We start from the raw sequence: 25,091 nt of genomic DNA, 5'->3' as shown, positions 1-25,091 counted from the left end.
GTCCATCCATAGTATGAACCAGTGGTTAATTTCAGTGGGAACGCAAGGGAACGGTTCCCTTACCTCCCAAGAGTGCCGGAACGCAAGGGAACGCTTTTAAAACTACGAGTACAAGTTTTAGTTAAAACAAATTATAGGTAGGATCAATATTATGCTATGCTTTGTTTGCGAGTGACTCGTAAGCAGATAGTAAGCGCCCGTACAAGCAGTTGTGAGCTGTGCTGTGATGAGTCTTGCACGGAATCAGGCAGGAGGAAGGTGACGGGCGAGTCATCCTAGTTCGCGCATGCGCGGCTGCGCCTCTCAATAACAAAGCAATACCCACCCCACCCCCTTCCTTTCCCCCTCCATTCCTTCACCGCGCCACCGCCCCAGTGATCACAAGTGTGTTGACTAGTTGACTTGACCTTGGTGTGTTTCGCGTTTTAGTTACAAGTTGCATCGCATCCCATCACGCTTAAGTTCGTTTTTGAGGTGCAGGTCGTTGATTGTGTTCGTGTTTATGCTTATTAGTGCTGGTGCAGCTAAATAGTTTCCTAATTGACTATGACTACCAGAAAAATTGTTGATTTCTTTAAACCTAACCCTAAGAAACAAAAAGGTTATGCGAATAATGAGAACTGCAGTTCGGAAGCATTGACTACAACTTCAATTGTTGATCAAGATAAAAAAGAAGACGCAATCGGGATCAATGAGGATAATTGCGATTACCATTCCCCTTCGACTTCCTCGTCGGTCAAAATAGTATCCAGGTTGGTGGGTTTGGGATCTGATGCAGACGAAGCTAAGGTTAGTAATGAAAATAATGATTTTGTTAATAGGGGTGAACAGCCAGTTTGTTGGTCTGAAGAACAAATTGTTGAATTTAAAGCTAAAAATCCATGGTTAATTGTGAACAGAGAACTAGGTTGCAACGTTTGCCGTAGTGTGAGTACTCTAGGTGCAGAGAAAACGAAGGGCCTAAAGATTAGCGAAGAGTGGGTTTTAGGAACTGTTACCGCTAATGGAAACAATAAAAAAGACCAGCAATCCTCTCTTAGGAAAAAGATATTTTTACACCGTGGGTCTCGAGCTCATTCTTTAGCTGAAAAAATACTCATTGAAGTTAAGAAAGATACAATCAAAAAAGCTGTTGCTTCTATGCATAAAGAGCAGCAGATTGTAACTGAGCGCATTTTCCGCACGGCTTATAAGCAAGCTAAACTAAATAGGCCATTTTTTGAGTTTGAAACTGAAATTGATCTTCAAATAATGAATGGCTTAGATATGGGGCGAATCCTACATTCAAATGTTGCTTGCTCCAATATAATTCATCATATTTCTGATGAAATTAAATCAGACTTGATAAATGGCCTAATCAAGTCAGACTCTAAATTTTCCCTGCTTTTGGATGAAGCCACTTCAGTTTCAAACAAAAATGCTTTGGTGGTTTATATCAGAACTGTTCTAAAGGGAATGCAAAACCCTATGACAGTGTTCTTAACACTTTTTGAGCTAAATAGCACAACATCAGCTGGTATATTACAAGAACTTTTAAATCAGTTACAAGCATTAGGTCTAAGCTTTGAATTCATGAAAGACCATATGATTGCTCTAACTTGTGATGGTGCTTCAGTGCTACTAGGCAAGAAATCTGGCCTTGCTATACAGCGTACTGAAACGTTCCCCAACTTGTTCATTTGGCATTGTTTGAACCATCGTTTAGAGCTTGCCGTGCACGATTCCATAGAAGAAGTAGCTGGAATCAATCATTTTAAGATATTCATGGATAAAATTAGAAACATGTTTAGTTGTTCACCGAAAAACAGCAGGGAGTTGGCAGAAGTTGCTAAAGGACTAGAGGAGCAAATGTTGAAAATCGGCCGTGTTTTAGATACTCGTTGGGTAGCCTCCAGCTTAATGGCGGTGAAAGCAGTTTGGACAGATTTTAAAGCTTTGTACAATAATTTCATTGAAGCATCTGAAGACAAACAAAGGGACTCGAAGCAACGTTCAACTTGCAAAGGGCTTTGTAGTACATTATCTTCTACAACTTTTGTACACAACCTGGCATTGATGTTCGATGCTCTAGAAGAGTTATCGGATTTGTCCTTACAGCTTCAAAAATCAAGCCTCAACCTTATCCAAGCCCACAGTGATGTAACACTGTTAATCAAAGTGTTTGAAAACCGAGTTGAAAACATGGGTAGACGTTCAGTGGAAGCTAAAATTGCTATTGACGATTTGATGTTTCAAGATGTTAAACTTTGTGTAAGATCCAAGATACCCAGTATTCCAGAAAAACAGTTCTATCGGAGCCTCGCTAACAACTTGACTTCAAGGTTGCTATCATCATCTTCAAATGCGGCTGAACACTACACCAAAATCATGAATGACATCAAAGTGATCCACCCCCTGTATTGGCCAAAAGACTTATCCATCACCTACGGAGAATGTGAGATCCAGCGAATCTGCGATAGATTTAAGATTAGCAGCTCTCAGGATATAATTAGAGAATTCAGACACTTCAAGCAGGGACTGAAGCCTATGTTAAGTGGAGAGAAACCTACTATTCTAGAGCAACCGCCGTCGTTTAAGAAACTGATTTCCATCATAAATAGTATTGCAGTGTCTAGTGCTGAATGTGAACGTGGGTTTTCTGCAATGAATCTAATTATGTCTCCTCTTAGATCTTCACTCTACATTAGCACTGTTTGCGATTTATTGCGGATCAGGCTCCTAGGACCTCCTGTGGCTAGATATAATCCCGAGCGACACGTCAAAACCTGGCTGGCGAAGGGACACCATTCTGCACTTGACACCAAGTCAAAACAACGAGGGCAGAAAACTTACCATGAAGACAGCATTGCATTGTGGGAACTTTTTTCCTAAATCTGTTTTTTAAATATCTTTTAGAATTTCAGAACATTAAGTTTTCATTAAAATAACTAGCCTATGCCTAACTTATGATGAGTCGCTGGGATATCTAAAATATCTTAAATTACCAAAATTTAAAATCTGGATCCAAAGATAGTGTGAATTAGTGTGAATGAGTGAAATGTAAGTCTGACTGTGTGTGAGTGTGTAGAGTATTTGCTGTTTGAATATATGACGACTGCTATACAATGTTATATATTGTCTAAAAGCAATAAAGAAATGACTTATAGTTGTGTTCTGAACTCAAGTTTCTGAGTTCTTTTTTGTACTTACAGTTAGTTTTGTGTATTGTTGTTTTGTTTCTTTTGTAGTTTTCACTTTAAAATATTAACAAACAACTAAAACTAAGTTTACCAACAGTCTTGGCATTGCCTTACAATATTATACTACAAATCCGTACATATTTGTTATAATAACTAATAAGCAAATAAAATAATCAACCTTAACTTTTTAAAACTACACTAAATTTTAAAAAATGAAACCGTGTTACTCCACTCTGTGTGTCATTTATTTTGTGTGTAATTAAACGCTTCCTTTTCCTTTCCAAGAAGTTGGTTTATTTTGAATGTATTAATATTGTTTTGTACCCATAAGGTATGCAATTTTTTTGTAAAATATGCAAACTTGTAAAAGAGCTGTTATATTAACAAACATCCATTTACATATTAATATGTATTATTATTACTACTGTAATGTGTATAAATAAAACTGTGAATAAGGCTCAATTTGTTTTTATTTTACCATTCATTAAAAAATTAATATTGGCGAGCTTCATTGATTCAAACAAAATGTTCAATGAAATCAAACCAAATATTTCTGGGAAATTTAAAGTAGGCAACAAGGTGTTAATGGAGTAGAGTAGAGTAGAGAGTAAACTCAATAATTTAAATTCATGTTTTTATTTTCTTACATCCTAATCAAGCACCTTAAAGAAAATAAACAGCATTAAAATATCACTTGGTATTTTATAAAAATGAATGTATTATTATGTCTGGGTGGCCTAAAAACAAAGGTTTACAGTTATAATTTTCAAAAGTTTTCCTGGGTGAGGGCCCCCCTCCTTCCTGGGGTGTATTCCATACCCACCGGTCTGAGCTTCCCGCTTTAAGAGTTCCCACACCTAAAATTTTAGAAATTAAGCACTGGTATGAACGTCCGCGTATGCCGCGACGGTCTCGAATCCCGTCAAACTACCAGACACGCGTCCGCGTCCGCGGCCAACGCCACGTCTTTCTAGGAGTTGCTTATGCATTTCAACTACTTTGAATTTGTTTAGTTATACACTGATAGTGGAATTAATAGTTTGTTATAGCTCTACAAAATTAATTTATTGTTCTGGATCGTATTCATTAATACGCTATATAAATTATTATAAAAATTATATTTTCATTATTACATGCAATACTATTTCTATTATGAACTTAGTAATTAGGGCATTCAATACTTTGATATACCTCTTTAAAACTATTGGTTTTTATAAATAAAATGCACTTGAAAGGATTATTTTGTAATTTTTGTGTTGGTGTTTTCAGTTTTGTAATAAGTCTTTATGTTTATAAAATAAGGCCTATTTAATTTTGTTATAGATCAAACATAATATGAAAAATAACAAATAAAATGATTGCATATAAACATGACACCAGAGTATTCATTAACCCTAGAACTGGCGGTCATTTCATCCTGGAGTGTCGGGCTGTTTTAGAGCTTCGCGCAAGGGTTTTTTAAACAAATTATTAAAAATATAAAATAAAAAGAGTAGCCAGTGGCAAGAGCGCGCGATGCCCTGGTGAGGGGGTTGGGGAGGTGCTTTATGCGCATGCGCGAGCCTTCGTAGCATCGCCGACGTCGGCGTCGGCCAAGGATCGCTCCAGCCGCATAGCGCAGCAGACGGTGGCCGACGCGACGAACGTTGCGCCACGTCGGTTATGTCAGTGTGACTTGTCCTATTTGACAACATGGTTAGCGATTATTTTAAAAATCCATCTGCAGATGGACGGACGCGACGCCACGGCAGTGTGACATGGCCTTTATACTGAAAATCAGCTGATACGACAAAACGGCAACGCTGCTGGCTGAACGGGGGGGGGGGGGGCTTGGCTTGCAATGGTGTGTATTGCTATAGTTGACCAACAGCGGGTCTCAAAACTTGTTTATTTAATTTGACTCTTAGAACAAATTAATTAAATTATGAAATTGGGTTTATAGGCCTACCGTTTTAGAAACGTGCATTGAGTTGTTCACTAAATTTACAAAGTTATCGGATATGCCATCGTTATTTCCTTGAGGTTATTTCGGTAATTAAAGTGTTTGGTCTCGAAATAAATATAAAGGGTGTCCCGTTGCTCTCTGGAAAAAGGTATATCACGTTATTGCTTAGGTCAATAAAGACATATTTCACCATATGAATATGGGTCTCGGATGCTTAGCTTTCCATGTGTTTGTCTGTATGTGTTTTTTTTAAAAGAATTAATATATTAAAAAGTAAGAAATTAAATTATACCAAATTTGACTCAAATGTGTATGATAACAAGGCCAGTTACTAAAAAATATAATAAAATTAACTTTATTATTTCCAAAATGGAGGCCATTAAAACTTTTAAACTTTGAATATCATAAAAACTAGTATTTTTTCTCAAAAGTTGCAAGAATAACAGTGTTTAGAGATTTTTTCACAAATCTAATGACACTAAAATTATTTAAATCGAATAATAAATAACTGATTTAGAGCAAATTCACTGTGACAAGGCATGGCCCACATCGAGAGCTGCAGTATATTTAAATTTTTGTATTGTTCGCTATTCGCTGAGAACCTCAATGTGAGCCATGTCGTCACAGTAAGTCTATATAACATAAAAATTCAAATAGTAAAGTAGGATTTTCAATACACCTAGCTATCTTAAAAACGATTTATTTAATTATTTAAAGATTGTCTTAATCTTTTATGGTTGTGAAAAGACGCCAAAAGTACCAATTTTTACGACGGTTTGTTGCATTTAGTACGCCGTTGTTTACGTTTGTGTTAGGGTGTTAAAAGGTATTGTACCACGTGTTTTAAAATAATTTCTGTATACTAAAAATGCTAATTCCTATCAAATTTAAACGTTGATTACGAGTTATGTATTAGTGACACGTGATGGATTTGTTTGATAGCAAACTAAATAGCAGTGTCAGCTATGTTTTAATCCGCTTTAATTAATTTAAAAACGTGTTTGAACGTTCAGTTACTTTCTGCTGGTATGAGCAAGCTTATCTTCGACAAATACTGAATCTTTTTGAACAAGTTTGGGAAAAATGATAAGAGATGGTAATCGTGTCTTGATTTTTTCTTTTAGTTAGTCAGTCAGTTTTGTGATGTGTCCGTAAAGACGTTTATTGTTGTCTTTCAAATATTGCCATTCACCAACTAGTAAGCTTTCTCGATTTTGATGGTGCTAGGTGAATTGTTACAGAACTACACAGCTGCTGTCGCAATGTACGCTCAACGTTACCAGGACCGTAAACATCATTCACGAAAGGGTTTCCAAAGACTTGCTAGTCTTGTTCGTAAAACTGGAAGTGTACTATCGGATCACAACAAAGGGAAACAGCTAACTAGGCCTGTAAGGAGTGATAGTGCTCCAAACGTTTTGGCTATGGTATAGTTCCGTGGTTCATTCCGAAGAGCGGCTACCGATGCAAGAAATTGGCCAACGATCAGTACTCAGGATCCCTTAGGACAATAAAATACACCCATACCGGATTTCGGTACATCAAGAACTGCATGAAGATGACTATCTTATATTTTTGGGCTCGTGATAAAATGCACGAATATGAATATTTTTTCGCAAGATTTTATAAGGTAACGAAGCAACCTTCCGGAGCAATGGAGAAGTGAGCCGTAACAACACGAGGTTCTAGGTTTTTGAGAATTCCTACTGATGCGAGAGGTAGACAACTAAAGGCATTTCATCATCTATTACGTGCTTAATGTATTGTTGAATAATCGTGAACAAACTGTCTAACAAACGTGGTCTATGTTTACGATGGGGTGTCCCCACTACTCTAAAACGGTGTGACAAACTGTGGATGAGGAATTTCCTCAAAAATGGATTTGGAGAGGTGGGTCAGTCAATTACCCACCCAGATCCCTAAAAATAACGTGCATGAACTATTACTTACTTGTAGGGAAGGTTAAAATACGGTTTATCTATCAAGGCACATACTCGTAACTCGAGAGGACATGGTGCAACGAATCAGGTCTTCTAATCGATCAATAAACAGAGAAGAGGTCTTAAGAGCTGTAAAAAACTTCAGTTCTAAAACAACGGATTACAGTTCGAACATCCGTAAATAAAGGTTAGTTAAATAACATAATTGTTGTACCGAGATAATCGAACTTAGATAGATAATTGTATGAATAATAATTACTTAAATTACAACATCTATCAGAGAAAAAAACCGTTAAAATGGTAAATATAATATAATTTATTAACTTATAATTATAATATATTAACTTATATTATAATAATTTAATATATTATAATATAATGTATATAATATTTATTAAGAACAAACTGCAGATACAGGAGTTCATAACGCTGTAATGCAAAAAACATTTTGAAAATTAGTATTTTTGGTGCCATTTCTGAACCATCCAAGATAAAGCCAAACTTTAAATTAAAAAAAAAAATAGTTTTTAAGAGAGCTAGCTATTAATATGTACTGTGTAGGTCCTACTTTACTATTTAAATATTTAGGTTTCATGTGTTGGAAATATCCTAAATTGAACTATTTTTAAACATTTAAAATGTGATGAAAAGTGACAACTGTGATATACTTTTAGGAAGAGTACTTCTTTGGCAACCTTAGATAAAAATTTGGATTTGCTAAATTTCTTCACGAGGAAACAGTACATTTTGAAATCGTAAAACTCTTTAGACATTTTGGAATACCCGTACGCAAGAAGCGAAATATACTAAAACCTTTTTTCAAAATGTTAGATTAGGAGTGTTAGTCTTATTGAGACGTTTTTGAACATGTAATCTCAGATTTTAAAACTGCCACAATACAAAATGTTTAAACTATAATAACTAAGAAGCGGGATGAACAAGTTTATTTCGCAACGACAAATAATATGATATAACAAAGGTTCTACCGAGCGTCATATCTCATAAAATACATTAATCTTGTTATTAAAGTTGTCTATCTCCTGATTCATAATCCGTTAGTACAATTAACAGCCAAAATTATGAGGCCATTGTCGTAATTTTAACACTCGATGCAACATGTTTTTACGCATTCACGTAGTTTTTCCAACTTATTCTTTAAATTTTGATTTAATTTGTTTATGTAATGTCACCAAATACCGCTTGTTTTAAGCATACAGGTTGATTTAGGCCTACACAATTTCGTTATTATATATTTTCTTGCTTAAAATGAGTTTATTTAATCAAATCAACAAAAACGAGCTAATTATTTCATATGGTAAACGTATTAATCAGCTGAGTTTAAATAATAATATATTAAGTGTTTTTATTTTCTATAGAAAGTCAACTCATTTACGGATACTCTGTGTATAATACATACATTATATTTATTTATACAATGTGTGTATTTATAAAACGTTTATCTAAATAATTGGAACTGTCTTTGAACAAGTACCTCGACTATGTGCATGACCTATAGCCTATATGCTGGTTATGAGCATGCATTTATTTGGAAACGTGAAGGGGTGTCATTGGTTTCTGAAATGAAAAGCAATATGACTTAAATGTATGTGAACATCTGAATTATAACACGTTTATATGTTTCCGAGCGTCTCCAAGAGGTTTTGAGAACTGATATTTTGATTTCGGAATTTAGTCAAGTAAAGAAGCCCTCGGCTCAGACCACTGTGAGAAGATTAATCTAACCACCTCCATAATTTAATGAAGTCTTAATTTGTAATCCAGGTGAGCCTACATTTAACCATTATAAGGCATTTAAATGTGAGTTAACACCTAGAGTTAGGTTATAAATATATATTACCTATACCTACTACCACGCGGGTCGGAGCGCGGTATCCACTGTTGACTGTTTGTTCAGTACATCCTACCACAAGTGGTGTTGCAGCTAGCTACTAGCTGTGTGCATTGTGAGCAGTAGCAACTAACGCCACATTGTCATCTGATGGCTCGGCGCGGCATCCACTGTTGACTGTTTGTTCAGTACATCCTACCACAAGTGGTGTTGCAGCTAGCTACTAGCTGTGTGCATTGTGAGCAGTAGCAACTAACGCCACATTGTCATCTGATGGCTCGGCGCGGCATCCACTGTTGACTGTTTATTCAGTGCATCCTACCACAAGTGGTGTTGCAGCTAGCTACTAGCTGTGTGCATTGTGAGCAGTAGCAACTAACGCCACATTGTCATCTGATGGCTCGCCGCGGCATCCACTGTTGACTGTTTATTCAGTACATCCTACCACACGTGTTGATGGAGTTAGCTTCTAGCTTTGTGCATTGCGAGCAGTAGCAACTGAGGCTAAACCACGTTGTGACAGGGTGATTTTAGCAGTCTAAGTGGGATACTGCGTCCCGACTGTGCAGTCTAGTATGCGTGTTTATACAGGGTGTACATAAAGTCCTGCACGGGTATAATATTTTCTGAACAATAACAGATAAATAAACAAGATTTGGTACATCAATACTACACCTAAAAATCTACTTTTTCAAGGAACTATCAGTTTTCTGTAATATCATGGGGACGTCCCGCAAGGAGTCAGAAGGAAATCTTAAATAGGAGCATAGGTCAATATGGACATCATTTTAAAGGGCTTATCTAGCAGAGTTTAATGCCGCAAACCGCACTCAAAAAGATTGATCCAGTACAAAATGGTGGCTGTTCAAAGATTTTACTTGGTTACATTTTATTAGTAGCCATAACCCCAGTAAAGCAAAACTGCAACCAAACAAATACTGCAGCTAACTACTACATTATGCTTGTCAGTTGTACATAAGTGAATTATGACATTAGGTATCCTCAAGGGTTACAAATTTGGTCCTCATATATTGATAACAGGGAAAACCTGATAACAGTAACAATTAGAAATCTCTTATCTTTGGGTTGCAGTTAGGACTTTCCTATTAGCCAGTCTATTCATAGTAGGCTATTCTAGTTTTCTTGTTTTAGTAGTGCTGTCCATTAATTTTATCAGTGCGCTTTAGTACAAAAGAGTTTGTCGTATTGCTTGTAGTTCTTCAACTACATTATGTCGCTTGACGAACGTGAACGTATAACACTTCTTATGATGGTTGGTTGGGGAAATAACAGACGATCACACGAGGAAGCATGCCATTTATTTAATGACTACTTTCACGAAAGGCAGCCAATTTCTAGAACAACTGTAGGGAGAACTGTTCAACACTTTATGGAAATAGGAAGTGTTTCCGATCGTCATAGGTCGCTGAGATTTCTAATTGTTACTGTTATCAGGTTTTCCCCGTTATCAATATATTAGGACCAAATTTGTAACCCTTGAGGATAACTAATGTCATAATTCACTTCTGTACAACTGACAAGCATAATGTAGTAGTTAGCTGCAGTATTTGTTTGGTTGCAGTTTTGCTTTACTGGGGTTATGGCTACTAATAAAATGTAACCAAGTAAAATCTTTGAACAGCCGCCATTTTGTACTGGATCAATCTTTTTGAGTGCGGTTTGCGGCATTAAACTCTGCTAGATAAGCCCTTTAAAATGATGTCCATATTGACCTATGCTCCTATTTAAGATTTCCTTCTGACTCCTTGCGGGACGTTCCCATGATATTACAGAAAACTGATAGTTCCATCAAAAAGTAGATTTTTAGGTGTAGTATTGATGTACCAAATCTTGTTTATTTATCTGTTATCGTTCAGAAAATATTATACCCGTGCAGGACTTTATGTACACCCTGTATAATACAACTGATGTTAGAGTATTGTCAGGCATTAGTAGAGGTTAGGTCGGAGGCTAAACCACGTGGTTACGGGGTGATGTCAGCAGCCGAAGCGGGGCAGTGCGGCCTTACCGTGCAGTATAACATTCATGATTACAACATTCAACAACTGGTGTGTGAGAGTGGCCTGGCATTTGCAGGCGCCGACTCGGATTTTAAAACCCACCTAATCGAGTTCTAATAGAAAAGTTTATTTATTGCAAATTTCTAGTTGCAGAAATATGGTACATCGAGTTGATAACGATAACTAACCGGCTGTATTGACTTCTGATAAAATAGCAAAACTGTTTATAAATTTTCTTTTCAGACTAGACACATGAACAACATCAACAGGAAAGTGAAGGGAACCTGGTACTAGTCAACAGGTGTGTGTTAAAACCTCGCTGCTGCGCTGTGTTATTATTGCAATTCAAAATTTTGTACAGGTAATTGTGTTTTTCTTGAAGTAAATATTGTTTAAAACAATACAACAATAAAACATTACTTGTTAGAAGTTACAGTCTTTCAAAATTAAAAAAAAGTTATATGAATATATATATATTGAATTTATGAAGAAATACATGACTCAGTCAGGTTTGTACCATGATTAAATAATATAATATTACCACCACCACTCATTAAATATATAACTAATTTAATATGACCACAGGCTAAACACGTGATTAATTAGATGTGTAAACTATAAATTACGGATAACATCACTCACTATTTTAGGCAGATTTCATAGAAATCTATCTGCTTATTGCAATCACATAATGATTTTCTTTGATCATGGTCTTTACAACCCAAAACCACCATATTCTGAAATTGTATTTACATATATTGTATGTATCAGCTTATGCAATATAACGCGATCTTGTGAATACGATATCTTCCATAATGTTTCATAGATTCAGTCAAAACTGTGATAACTACAAAGGCAGCATTTGTACATAGATTGGACGAGTTAACAACAAACACACAACTTTATATGCATTTGTAAAAACATGTTACTCAGCTATTTCCTGATATAGATCCAAAAGGGGAAAAGTTTGATAAATATTAAATATTTTTTAAACTTAATAAGCGTATTCATGTGTGCAATTTATTTCTGAAAAATGTTTTGTAAAAAGATTAGGTGCCGCAAAAAGTAAACTTGAGTTTTAATAATTTTAGTGCTTATCGCACTAGATAATTAGGTAGATGTTTTGCATGAAAACTAATTACAACTCATGTGTCACATCATATTTATATTTGTAAAATATAAGTTATTTCTTGTAGATGGATAAAATTTTGTGATTTAAAGTGTTAAATTTGTGAAAGTGTTTACTTCTCTACAATGATCTGCAGTGGTTCACCATCAGTGAATGAAGTTGTACAGTAGGCATATCTATACCACCAATTATGTGAAAAGGTGGTTTAAATAAAAACTCAGTATATTACTACTTTATAATATACTTTACAATATAATAAAACTGTTTTCCGTATTGTAATCGTAGTGTGCTAAATATATACTATACCGTAACAATATGTTTAGGTTTGACATTATTTTCTTTGATTATAAATTATTGTATGCATTAATAAGAGTACCTTTTTAAGAATTTGCATTAATTAGAACACGTACAAAATTTTGAATGTCTCCTTAGAGGAGTTATGGAGAAAGAGCCAATGCGTCTCTTAAGAGGTAGCACCGAATAATACAAAACTGGTATCTAGGGTGTTCCATCTTAATGAGGCGCCTCTCGCCTGCTGTGGAATGGATGCGATTTGCTTTACAGCTCTGCCTGGCGTGTTGCATACCAAATAGAGGAAGGCGCTCGACTGACACCAGTTGCCAACTACGCACGAGGAATTTCCCTCTGGTTTAACTGTTTAAATGAGTGTTAGGAGAGTGTCTCGTAACAGTAGAAAGTATTACTATGTTCCATAAATTTAAATATTTCAGTTAAAATATCAGATTTGATATTTTATTGCCACTAAGTTGAGATGTGGCTTTCACTAATGATGTCCCATTTGTAGGGTATGCATTGACCATAACCAAACAAGCGGACCGATTGTATAAAATCTGGCATTCAGTACCGTCACTATTGTCAGGGTTATACTCAAAAAGTAAACTTTTTGGTTAAGATTTAACTTTTCAAAAACAAATAATTTTACCGTGATAATTAAATTTTATTAATTGCTATTGTACTAATTGTATTAAATTAATATAAATTACTCTAAAACTGCTTAATTATTTGACACAAGTTTTGATTGTTTTGTCATGAAATAACAGCTAGCTCTTCTGATGGATTTCTATGTTAGATTTTGATAAGCGGGAATAGCATGGATAAAAAATAAAGAAAAGATAAATAGTTATTTCTGTTATTGTTTGAAAAATGAATTAATTTCATTAACAATACAATTCCTCTTATTTCTGAAAATATGAAGTATGCTTGTGTCAATATTTTGATATTGACCCTTCTTTACAGTTAACTATATAAATTATAAAATTAAGTCAACAGTCTCTTATCAACTTGTATACACTCACCGCCCCATGCACAATATCATTTAGAAAGTTGCAAGTATATTATGTTCTCTAGTATTTATTTAGCCTATAAGGACTATTAGTTGTACGCCATAAAATAAGTAAAACAAGTTTGAGATTTTTTAGTTTAAAACTGAAATAAATATGGGTCGAGGGTCGGCACAAATTTGAATCAGTAAAACACTGGATACACCCAAGCTGTGCTAATGATGATCAATTACAATTTTTAGAGAACGTTTATATTTAGAGCATGTCTCAAAGTCATATAGAGTGCTTTGATCATGCGTTAAGAAAATAGTAATGACAAAGAGATAATTGGTCAAGCCTGGTAAATCTTATTTACTTTCATTGAAACTGTGGATATCATTCTGAATTGGTATGGGAAGGATGATATACTAAGTAACTCACCATAACATGCAATCAGAAAGCATATACAGGAATCCACAATGATTTCACTGCATGGTTTATATGTAAACGGTGCAAAACAAATTAAGTAATATTGAACGATTAGTAAGATTCCCTTACAAGAATCAAATGGGATGAAAGAGGTGTCAATGTTCAAAGATAATACAGGACCAAGCATGATCACAACACTATCAATCAGCTTGAAAGAACTAGCAAAATACAAGCAGATACCTGACTTTGAAAATATTAAGGGAAACAAGGAGATTATATTACTGACAAAAAGAGATCAGTCCCTCTTGAAAGGTCTGAAACATTTAGGTGGATATTCCTTTAGATTCAGAGAGGGTTTTTGAAGATGTGTGAAATGTAAACTTCAATCTCGTTGTGGCATAACTGACTAATACACCGAGTTTTTGAGGAGCTGTTTACAGGTCCTGTGGGGGAAACAATGCAATGGCTTTGACACTGCCATCAAAAGAATTGATATTATTATTAGAAGACTTGTATTAGAAATGTTAGGCCGGATTGTGTAAGATGTAGGTCAAGGACCTCTCTGAAAACATTATGAAACTAAGACAAAATTACTCAGAGATCTGTATAGATTTGACAATGAAGAAAAGGAGGCGGTGGAATACTGTTGGCGGGAATGCCCAGTCATCTCGAACATCGGAAGGAGTGGATTAGAAATATTTTTCCTGATCTCTTGGGACTATGTGAGAGAAGCAGACTACTGAAAATTAATGGATTTGCTATTGTCTGGAACTTTATTGGTACTTTAATTGGGAAAGAACAAAAAATTCAGATAGTAGTGCTGTAGTCACAAATAGTATCCTCAGGAGAAAAAGCGCCCCAGTGGTGGTAAGAAAACCAATAACTGATTAATGGGCAGAATTATAGTATTTGCACATGGTTAATTTACCTATCAGTTCCTCTTCCACCTTCAAAGTATTGGTTGACTGACACCATGTGAACAATGATTTCTTTCACATCAGTCTTTTGTTCTTCAGTTTATCATTCTATATCCTAGAAGACATTTATAACTATAATATACTGGACAAACACATAGAATTCTCTATGATTTCACATTATCACAGTATAGCAGTTTTTCTCTGGCTCGAGTAATGAGAACAGAAATGAGTCTTTTGTTTTGAATTGAGACAAAGGCAACTAAACAGGCTTTCCTTTGAGTCATCATTTCAATTGGCTCCATTTCTATTATACTCAGCCAGCATACTGTATTATGAGTAGTATTTTTTCAATGTATTGCAGCAACAAAACAACTCTTCCCCAGGCTATGGCAACACCGAAGTAGTTTTTATAACAAGAAAGGATTTTTGGTAAATTAGTTGTGTGTGTATATTTATAATAATATACATTTACTTAAACACAAAAACCATATACACATTTTGTATTTTAGAGGCCTGTACCACACACCTCATCTTCAGTGATGGTGCAAGACTATAATAGCTGATTTTTCTGATGCAGAACTGTAATGTAAAGTAACAACTTATCAATTGATGTAACTATAAGATAACAAATCTTTAAAACATATTTCCATTGTGCATTCCATATGGTTATGAAATATAAATCTAACTGTGCAATAGTATTGAGTAACTAGCGGGCCCGGCGCGCTTTGCTGCGCATTTCAATAATTTTTTGCAAAAGTTGCCCGCGGCTTCGCACGCAATTTCCCGTTGAAAACAGTACACTATATTCACTTATTCTTTTTCTATCACATTCTAAACATTGCTGAGATAATTGATAGTCGTTCCATCGTGAGCCTCTTGGGCGTATTATGAAGGTATGTACCATATTCCTGCCTCTATCTAGCTGTTACCCACGGCTTCGCACGCAAATCTTAAGAACCGAAGTCCTTATATTACTTAGTAAATTTTTTTTTTTACTATAATAAATTTTAGATTAAATTAGTTATATCTCCGATGCCACGATTGAGCTTGCTTTGTTGTCTCGATCGAGAGAATATGTACACACGGAGTTTTGAGAACCATACTTCTGTCAAAAAAAACAACTAAGGTTGATTTTATAACATTCTTTATATTTGTAGCCAACGTAAGATAGTAATTATGATATCTGCATTACTCTTCTGATCAAGCATGAGCATGGTTTATATTAAATAAATATTGCAGTTAAAGGTGAATTTTTACGTCAAATTTGAATTGTATTATCTGGATAGTAAAGTCTATGTTTAACAGTGATTGCAAAAACAGTTTAAACAAAATTTGTCGTTTCTCTTAAGCTTACTCTATGCTTTAAAACTATAAGTGTAATATATGTTTACAAAGAACAGCTGATTAAAAATTTGAAAAGACGTTAACATATGTTTGCTGCAATGCATTTCTTATGGGTATTTCTGTAACCAGTGGGGCGGAATCCTGAATCGGGAAAGGGATGGGCATAGCTTATAAACCTTCTCCGTGGAAAAATACATATACGTACAAATTTTCATCATGATCGGTCCAATAGTTCACGATTCCATAAAGGACAAACATACAAACATTCATTTTTATATATATAGATTTATAATTAATGATACACAATAAGTAATTATGGCCAATTGCAACTAAAATTCTACATGATTCATTCACAGTGTATGAAATTAATAAATTTTTATTAAAACTTGTTTTTCTCGTTTATTGACTATTTTTTAACATTTTAAATTATGTATGGAATATTTTGATGTGTGTACTCAAAACAAATATGTTTTACTTGAATTATTAAAATGACATAATATTGAAATTAAATAATAATTATAATAATGCCTTGGTCAATTGATATTAAGGCACCTGTCCAAGTCTTGAGTAGCCTTAACCCTTTCAAAGTCACATCCATTGATAGATACGGGATAACGCCTCCTTAGTGTATCCATTACATGACAGTGTCAGAGGGCAATGTGCTGTTGCAATATTTTTAAATATTTATTGAATAATAAATTGATTAAGATTAGCAGCTTCCTTACTTTTTGATTCCTCTTTTGTTTGGCTTGCACCCGAAAGATTCTCCTTGTCCACCTATGATACCAATCAAACATTTTGTCAAATCTTAAAGATGATATTTACTGCCACAAATTCTGGAACCTTCCCAATATTCAAAATTATACTTGTATGCGGTTAGTGATGTGCTCTTCTATTAGATAGCTTTGGGGTTGCCTAGGTTAAGCTGCTCTTTTTTTGTACATGTATAAATAACAGTGTCCAGTTTGTCTTAGCAAAAGTCACGGAGTGTGGATAGAGGTGATTATCAAATGACATCATGTTCAACAAGACATTGTGATACAACCTAATTTTTCCTCATAATTCTCGATCACTTCTTGGATTGTTGTGTTTGTTCCAGCAGTGGTCCCAAAGTGGTGGGGGGAGGTGGTCAGGTGATGTCACGCTCTATATGGAACTGCAATCTATCAATACAATCTGCAATACTATCATTTTCCTCACAGTTCTCAGTCAGTACTTAGATTTTTTTTTGTTCCAGCAATGGTCCCGAAGTGGTGGGGGGAGGTGGTCAGGTGATGTCACGCTCAACATGAAACTGCGATACGCTCTAATCTTCCTCACAGCTCTTGGTCAGTACTTGGATTGTTGTTTAAGAAAAGTGTATTGTACATTGTGTAAATTCATATCTGAAGTGAGCCAGCATTGTTTTGATTGATTTATAAAATAATTTTTGGAATGCAAAATCGTTTTTGAAATACAAAAGTACACTGAGAAACCCCTTACTTTTCAACCAATCTAGGCCAGAATACAATGATAACAGTTTTTTAACGTATTTAAGGCAGTTTATTTCAATGTTATTGATGATTACTCTATAGAGTTATGAGCATTCTAAGAAAATGAGGATTTCAATTTATTGTGCTTTTTGTATTTTTACCTTTTCATTATATAAGGTATGCAGGGAAAATAATTGTTGCAAGTTTTGTTCAGTAATTGTTTAACGCTTCACAGTTCATCAAGAAAAGAGGGATTTTAAATTGTTGGTTGTGTGTATGGACTAATAATAACCAAAACAATTATGACTAAATGCGACCATTTATTGCCTATAATATGCTATTCTTTTATTTATTAAACAATAACTTTGACAGTAACATACATTGGCTATTAAATAAAGGGAAACAGTTTGTGCCTTTATCACTTTTATCGTGAAACATTATTTGTTTACAAAAAGAGCAATAAATAAAAAACAAAGAATACATTATTTGTAAGTAAAAGACAAAACAGTCATAGAAGGTCCTATTGGTTGGTGATGATTCTTCACACCTACTAACACTTTTTTTCCAGTAGCAACTTGAACATTTCCTACTTCAAAACCTGAAAGCCAAGGTATTAACTTCTTTTGACAGCATGTTCTATCTGATTTGTGGCCTGAAAGATTAAAGTCATCGCCATAGAATAGTGACAGATGAGATGAAAGCATAAAGAGACAGAGATGAGCCAATGTTTCACTTGTGAGAGAGAAGATGATTGAAATAGGAGACTGACATTTTGTAAGTGGACATAGAAACTTGCAGTGAATGCTCATAGGATTTAACTTTGAGGAGGAACTGTGGTGAACTAAAGACAGTTTAATACATAAAGAAAGAAGAGATATATTAAAAAACTATATAAATCCTATGTGTAAAATAATAGATCCATGTACACGAGAATTGAATAATTTTAAAGAAAATAAAAAGAAGAAAGAGTGGTAATGTGAAATAAAATAATGTAAAAAGTATATGTAAACCGAAAATACAAAACATCAAAATAAAGAAAAAAATTTTTGTAAATGAAGAGAAGGAAAGAAGAATAAACCTATGATACTTAGCACTATGTCCGTTGCGATAAAGTAGATGGCTGTTTAATTCAGAAAAACAATGTGACAGCAAGCAAGATTTGCTACAGAAACACAAGTAACTCACAATTTGAACTAGCGCTGTCGAGCTGGAGTTTAATTTAAATATTGATCTTAGAGAGAAAAACGTATCAACTTTTTAAAGTTGTAAGGTTCAGTTATGTGCTTTCAGTGAATGAGGTTTATAGACAACCAGACATTAGCTAATCATCATTAGTCAGACTGATATATTTTTGAATGAATATTATAAATTATATTAAGAAATTCTCTACTAAGCTTCAACTATAGTTAACACCCAACTGTTTGCTCACTGTCTGGTCTTGCAGACCTGTCCTCCACCGGTAACTGACATGGTTAGCCTAACTATCTCACATACCAACATTTTAAATAGATTTTTCCATAAATTTAGATGCTATAAAAAATATACCTATGTAAAACTGTAATGAAAATTTCTGTTTTCACCTATAACATGTAATTGATATTATGTTAATTATGAGTAACATCAGTGTATGCACCCTATCTATAATACTTTTGAAAAAATGGAATAAAGGGACTTTTACAAATTGTAAATTTATTCCAAAGTTTAAAATAATTTAGTTGCTAATAATATACAAATAAGTATATTAGACAAATCCAAAAATCATACTTTCACCAAAAAACGTGAACTGTGTATAACATTAGGAACAGTGTTAATTAATTAAAAAATACATAGTAAAACCAATAAATCGTAACTGTATTTAAGCTGAACACGTCATCAGGAAGATCAGTGTAAACATGATCTAACAAGGACATTTTTAAATTTTCCTGACTTATGACATTATTTTATTTTTTAAATTATGGGAAGCTAACATATATATCAAATTGTAAACCTTAATATCAGCAACTGTGAAGTCAACATTAATATCACCAACAACAATTGTTCTAACCTCTGGACTATTACTTTCCCAAGACAAGCTGAAAACATATGTAAAAGGTTTTATGATGCTTAAATGCAATACACAATAATGGCTTAGATAATGAGGAATTTCCTAAAGAATTTATTGTATTTTTAGTGATTATTTTTTTAAAAGGTTTAAATTACCACTTGCTGATTTGATTTGAATTTTTGTTTCAGCTATTGTTACATATCATCATGTGCAGAAGGAGTTTTTTGGTCCACGACTTGAAACAATGGTTATATACGAGGTAGGCAACTTATTTCTTAATATCAACTAAGTTATTCACTTTTCCACACGTATGGTACATTATTAAATATTTCCTTAAAATTTAGTGTAGTTAATTAAAACTATCTATGATCAATCTGCAATGCAGAAGTGTGCAAAAAATAACATTGAAGGTGTGTCTAGAAACCATCAAAAGTTCTTTTTCATTTTAAAAATATGATAGTATCAGGAGTGCAAAATTAAAAGATTTTGACAAAAATAAAATCCTTTTGGTAACTAATAGACTTTTTATGATATCTTTATCAGGAGGATAAAAAAACTAACAATAATTCAACAAACTTTATTAACATGATATAACTGAGTGGAATAATGGCTCACCTTGAATATTCTGTCAAACCAGAAGCTATCCAGATTGTACAAATTTAAACTTAAGAGCAGCTACAGCTATTCAGAACATAAATATAGCCTCTCATTTTGATACCAATACTGTTAATCCTATTAATAATTAGCAGTAGCAAATTCAACCAGTTAGTTTATTTTGGCTACTGAAAATTAGTTTCCTTTTATATGATGGGGGCGAACGAAGGGGTCTGGCACTAAAATGACTAAACAAACCATTTACTATGTGACTACAATCTTAGGAAACAAACACAGTGAGTCTGTGACCATTGCAAATGGAATCACAAAGCAAAATACCTGACTCAAAGTACAATTTTTTATGGCAGAAAACCATTGAGGAAGCAGTGGGTCTGTCTGGAAGAGTGAGACATACAATACTGAATAGATATATAGAAATGTTTATAATTCCTAGACAGAACGAAGAAAATAGGATGATATATTTGAAGAACCAATGTCGAGGGTACAAACAAAGACAGTGAGAGCTGGGTTGCTGCAAAGTAGGCACGCTTTCATTTTAGGGAATAACCATATTCATAACCATTGCAAATTGGGACAGTTGGGAAAAAGTGTTGGTATTAAGGTATTTGTGCACGTGTGCATCCTAACGTTTTTTTGAAAATCATGTGACATGCAGTGCAGAGATTTAACAACAATGTTGTCCTATTGAAAAGTCTATCCGGAAGATTTTTCTCTATTCTTTGTACTAAAGTAGCAAGTTCCAGGATTAGACGCTTTTAGACCAGAAGTAGGCTTATTAAGTAGATTAGTTTTACCCTACTGATGACGATTCATTGCAGTAATCTATTTAGTCATTGATCGTTGAGTAATCCTGCTCAATATGAGAGATATCGCAAGTTTGGAGTATGGTTCATACACTTGGTGGAGTGGCCTCCATCGTATTACTTTGTAAGTGCTTTCACAACAACAACAAAACTATGGGCTTCAACTTTATTATTCCTCCACATTGACCTACTGTTATTTAAATATTTGGATCTACAGGGTCTGTTCAATAAGTATCGGGACTGGTTCGCTGTATCCTGAACAAACTGGTGAAGAGAACAAACCAGTGAGTTGGAAGGGGGTCCAACCAGTCGGCCTCGGTAGAGGAGTCCCGCACCACTCAGGTGCACTTTATGTCACCTGCGGGCATGCGTTGAGACAGGAGGTGAATTTTTGTAACTTGTGATTTTTTTTTTGTGTTATCATGCCAGCCAGCATGACTGTCGGAACCTTTCAAACCATTGTAACAGAGATGCGCAATGAGGAAAGAGTGCTTGAAACTGGAACCAAAAGTTTTGAGAAATAAAAACTTGGGTGAAAATTTCACACAAAAATTTAGACTGCATCCAGAGAAACGAAGATTTTCTCGACAATGTTATTACCGGTGATGAATCGTGGGTGTTTCAGACTTTTTCTTGTTTCTGTGAATGAAAAAGGAGCTCAAATGACATCGGTTCAACTCCATCGAGGTGGTTCAAGAGAACCTTGCTAACAAAGATCCTCAATAATATTTGACTTTCAGCAGGTTTTTGATAAGTGGCAGACCCGCCGAACTAAGTGTATTGATGCAGGAGGAATGTATTTTGAAGAGTATTAAGTAATTGTAATGATACCTGCAATGAATTTCGATTTTTGGAACTAGTCCCGATGCTTATTGACTAGATCCAGAAAGAAATTCAATTTGCTTCATTGGTACTAATGAAAACTGTTTCACTCTCCAACTTTAGGATCTTAAAATACTGTTCTTAAAACTTATCTCCAGCTATTCAAAAAAGGGTCAGGAAATTAGAATATCTTTTGGTGACCATCATTTATCACAGGAATATTTGTTATGTCATTTATAAAAGATATGCCTATGATGCAGAAAATTGTGTGTGAAGCCATGGGTAACTAGTTGTGAATTTATATAAGCCAAAAACAATTAACTGACTCATCACCAAACCTTCAATAATACAGAACATGTAATCTCGATAATATTATTTGAACCCTTGATGTTATGGACCTAGTGCTATCAGGAGATAGTTAGGGTATAAAAACAGTGGCTAAACAGTCTAATGATGACTTTGACAGATTTTAGTGATATTTAGGAACAGTTTGACGGTAATGTAAAGATATCTGCTAATCCCACTGTTGGAACAAAATGATGGCCCTTTAGCTAGTTAAGCTATCTTTTTTCTTTTTGTTCACTAGGACAAGAAACTGACCAAAAGGAACCTTTGTGCTTGCTTCCGGAGTAACAGGATACCCAGGATGGGTAAGGTCGAAGGTAAGGGTCGCCTCCTGTCAAGATCCTGTGAGAAGGATAGCGAACACTATATTTCAGTCATGTTGCCTTGGAAGAAGGGAAGGCCAGCTACTTTCCAATCTCTTAAGTCAAAGCAGGCAGGGGACAGGACTTCCTCATGTCCAACATGCAACATTCCTTCATCCACTCTTAAGTCATCCTTTGCAATAGACTAGACCTACTGATCTACCCTTTTACCTCAATATCTTCACATTTGTGGTTAGTGATGTGCTGCTCAGGGATATCCATAGGATTGCCCAGATATAAGTGACATCAGTTTTTACTGTACCCATTGTAGGTTAAACTGGGAGGTATATGCCAGCCAGAAGTGAAGCCTTCTGAGTTCACGTGTTGTTAGGGGAGATTGAGAAATTCTACACCAAAATAACTTCACTTATCCCACTAGCATTAATACATTATTAACTAATGTTACAGAACTACTATGCCAATGAGAGAGACCCGGAGGTGTCATGTCAGTTCCCCATTCTGCATCCATTTGACGAATCCATTCTTCCTCATGTCAAGATAGCAAAGCCTATCAGGTAACTTATAGACTAATGTAGGGATCTTAGTAAATACAGGATAAATACATAGGTAGCCAAGTCTGTTATAAAAAAATCACCCATTTTACTGATGGCTTACACCTAGCTGTCAGGCCTGCGAGAATGGAGGGTAACTGAGACTGCACACAAAGTGGTCTTGACCAAAAAATTGTGTTTATCAATTGAACTATTAAAAAATTTGCAGTTTATGTTGTAATCAATTATCTTGCACAAATGATATTCAGTTGAACCTTCTTAACATAAATTTGAAGTTACAAGGAAAATCCAGTTACTGAGAATGAAAATTGCTGACATTCGAGTTATTAGAGTCACTAAACTTGACTTGGTTGCATTGCTAGGTTGTAAGCTGGTCTTACTATTTGTTTAACTAAATATCATACTTATAATATCATCCATCACGCTACACACAGAAAAGCATTAATCAAAACAAAACTATTGATTTAACATTGGGGCTATGAATCATATTCACAAGTATGTACGATATAAAATTACACACTGTTACAGAACATTGCAGTGGGGGGAGGTTCTTATTACAACATGAAAATTTGCATGGCAATTATTTACTTGCATACTAGCACAGTTGTTTACTTTCGATTCATTGAGGTGCATCATCTTAAACTTCTAACTTGTACAGATCCATATGGATAGCAAGAATTTCAAATTATATAGGTGTTAGAATTTTAAATTAACATGAACTTAACAAAAAGTTAAGACAATTCAAAAGAATTCAACTAATCAAGGATTTTTAGCTATTGAAGGTTAACTTATCAAGATTCGACAGTATTATTTCAATAATACTGTGTTCAGAGAGCCATAGCATCTCAAGGATTGACCAAGTGCTCTCACAGACTAAACAGCCATACTAGCCTGTGTTTAGGGCCGATTTTAGCTTATGCAGGGCCACTCATGTGGTACCCACTATAATTAATATTGTATATTGTGCAAAAAAAAGTGTAAGGAAGATTATAAGAAAAATTTTAATACTTAATAAAACTTAGTTTCATATCAAATTAGAAGATGAATTGGCTTTTGATAAATCAAAACAAACTTTATTGGGGAAACTTTCACCAAACTCAGAATTTAACCCTTTGACTGGTGGTTTTTTTTTCAGCAAGAGAGCTCTAAAAAGTGAGTTTTTAATTTGGTTTTTTTTTTAGATGATTTGGATTTACTGCAGTAGATGTGTTATAAAAAACACTCAATTAAACTTTTTGGCAATTTTTTAATTTTTACAAAAAATAATATAATTTTGCACAAAAGTTGTTATATTTACAAGATATGAGAATAAAATAAAATATTCAGCATTTTCTCATAAACATACCAAGGTACAGGTTAGGTACAAGTTAGTAACAATACACGTCTCCTCAGAAATCTTTGATGGCATGAAAGGCGCGGAAACAGTCTGACACATTAAGTGGAACTTGGCAATCCTGGCACATCGTGTCCCAAGGCTGGTCTATCTGCACGGGGCTAGCAGGAATGGTGGCGGGTAAATACTGAGCATCTAAGTCTCAGGGGAGCATATTAGCCAAAAATTTGTCTGTAAGTCTTTCTCACGCCATTTTACGTAATCAGTAAATAGCCACGTTTATTTACTCATGGTAAACACAACAAAACGTTTACAATTAAGGCAACTGGTAACATAAAAGGGAAATTACAACCTGTACTCACTACATAAACAGAAATAGAATAAGCTGATTACTTGGAACATCTGATTGAATACAGTCATATGGCCTGAATACCATCAATTGTTTCTGAAATAAATAAATAAAAGAACAACTATGATCTAGTGGGAACAACAAAAACTACTTGAAACTGTTTTTTTATTTATTCCGCTAGATCGCATTTGCATTTAAGGGGGGAGTTCAAATAAAAAGTGAAAATCTTTATTTACAAACCAATTTTACTCATACTACACCTTAAGGTGAAGTTATATAAAACATACAGAAAAAAACTGGAAAAAATTTTTTTTCCGCTACGCAAGGGTGGGGGGGGATTTTTTGTGTATTGCAAGGGTTTGCGAGAACATAAATTTCTCAGGTTTTTAAAGTGATAGAGG

The 25,091-nt window shown here is 34.6% G+C and overlaps 1 protein-coding gene across 3 annotated transcripts in view; it reads left to right on the top strand.

The window, feature by feature from the left end:
• Nucleotides 1-25,091, top strand: part of LOC124354454 — a 116,390-nt gene that overhangs the window by 67,784 nt on the left and 23,515 nt on the right. For 2 of the 3 annotated variants that reach the window (XM_046804909.1, XM_046804910.1), the window contains exons 3-5: nucleotides 17,271-17,361; nucleotides 19,738-19,808; nucleotides 22,905-23,011. In XM_046804909.1, the coding sequence (XP_046660865.1) occupies nucleotides 17,271-17,361; nucleotides 19,738-19,808; nucleotides 22,905-23,011 (269 nt within the window). Of the gene's footprint in view, nucleotides 1-11,177; nucleotides 11,296-17,270; nucleotides 17,362-19,737; nucleotides 19,809-22,904; nucleotides 23,012-25,091 lie in introns of those variants that run through there. The other variant, XM_046804911.1, reaches the window with a different exon arrangement.

This window comes from Homalodisca vitripennis, chromosome 2 (assembly GCF_021130785.1).
Source record: "Homalodisca vitripennis isolate AUS2020 chromosome 2, UT_GWSS_2.1, whole genome shotgun sequence".
Taxonomy (NCBI): Eukaryota; Metazoa; Arthropoda; class Insecta; order Hemiptera; family Cicadellidae; genus Homalodisca; species Homalodisca vitripennis.
This window is presented reverse-complemented; position numbering and strand designations above follow the sequence as displayed.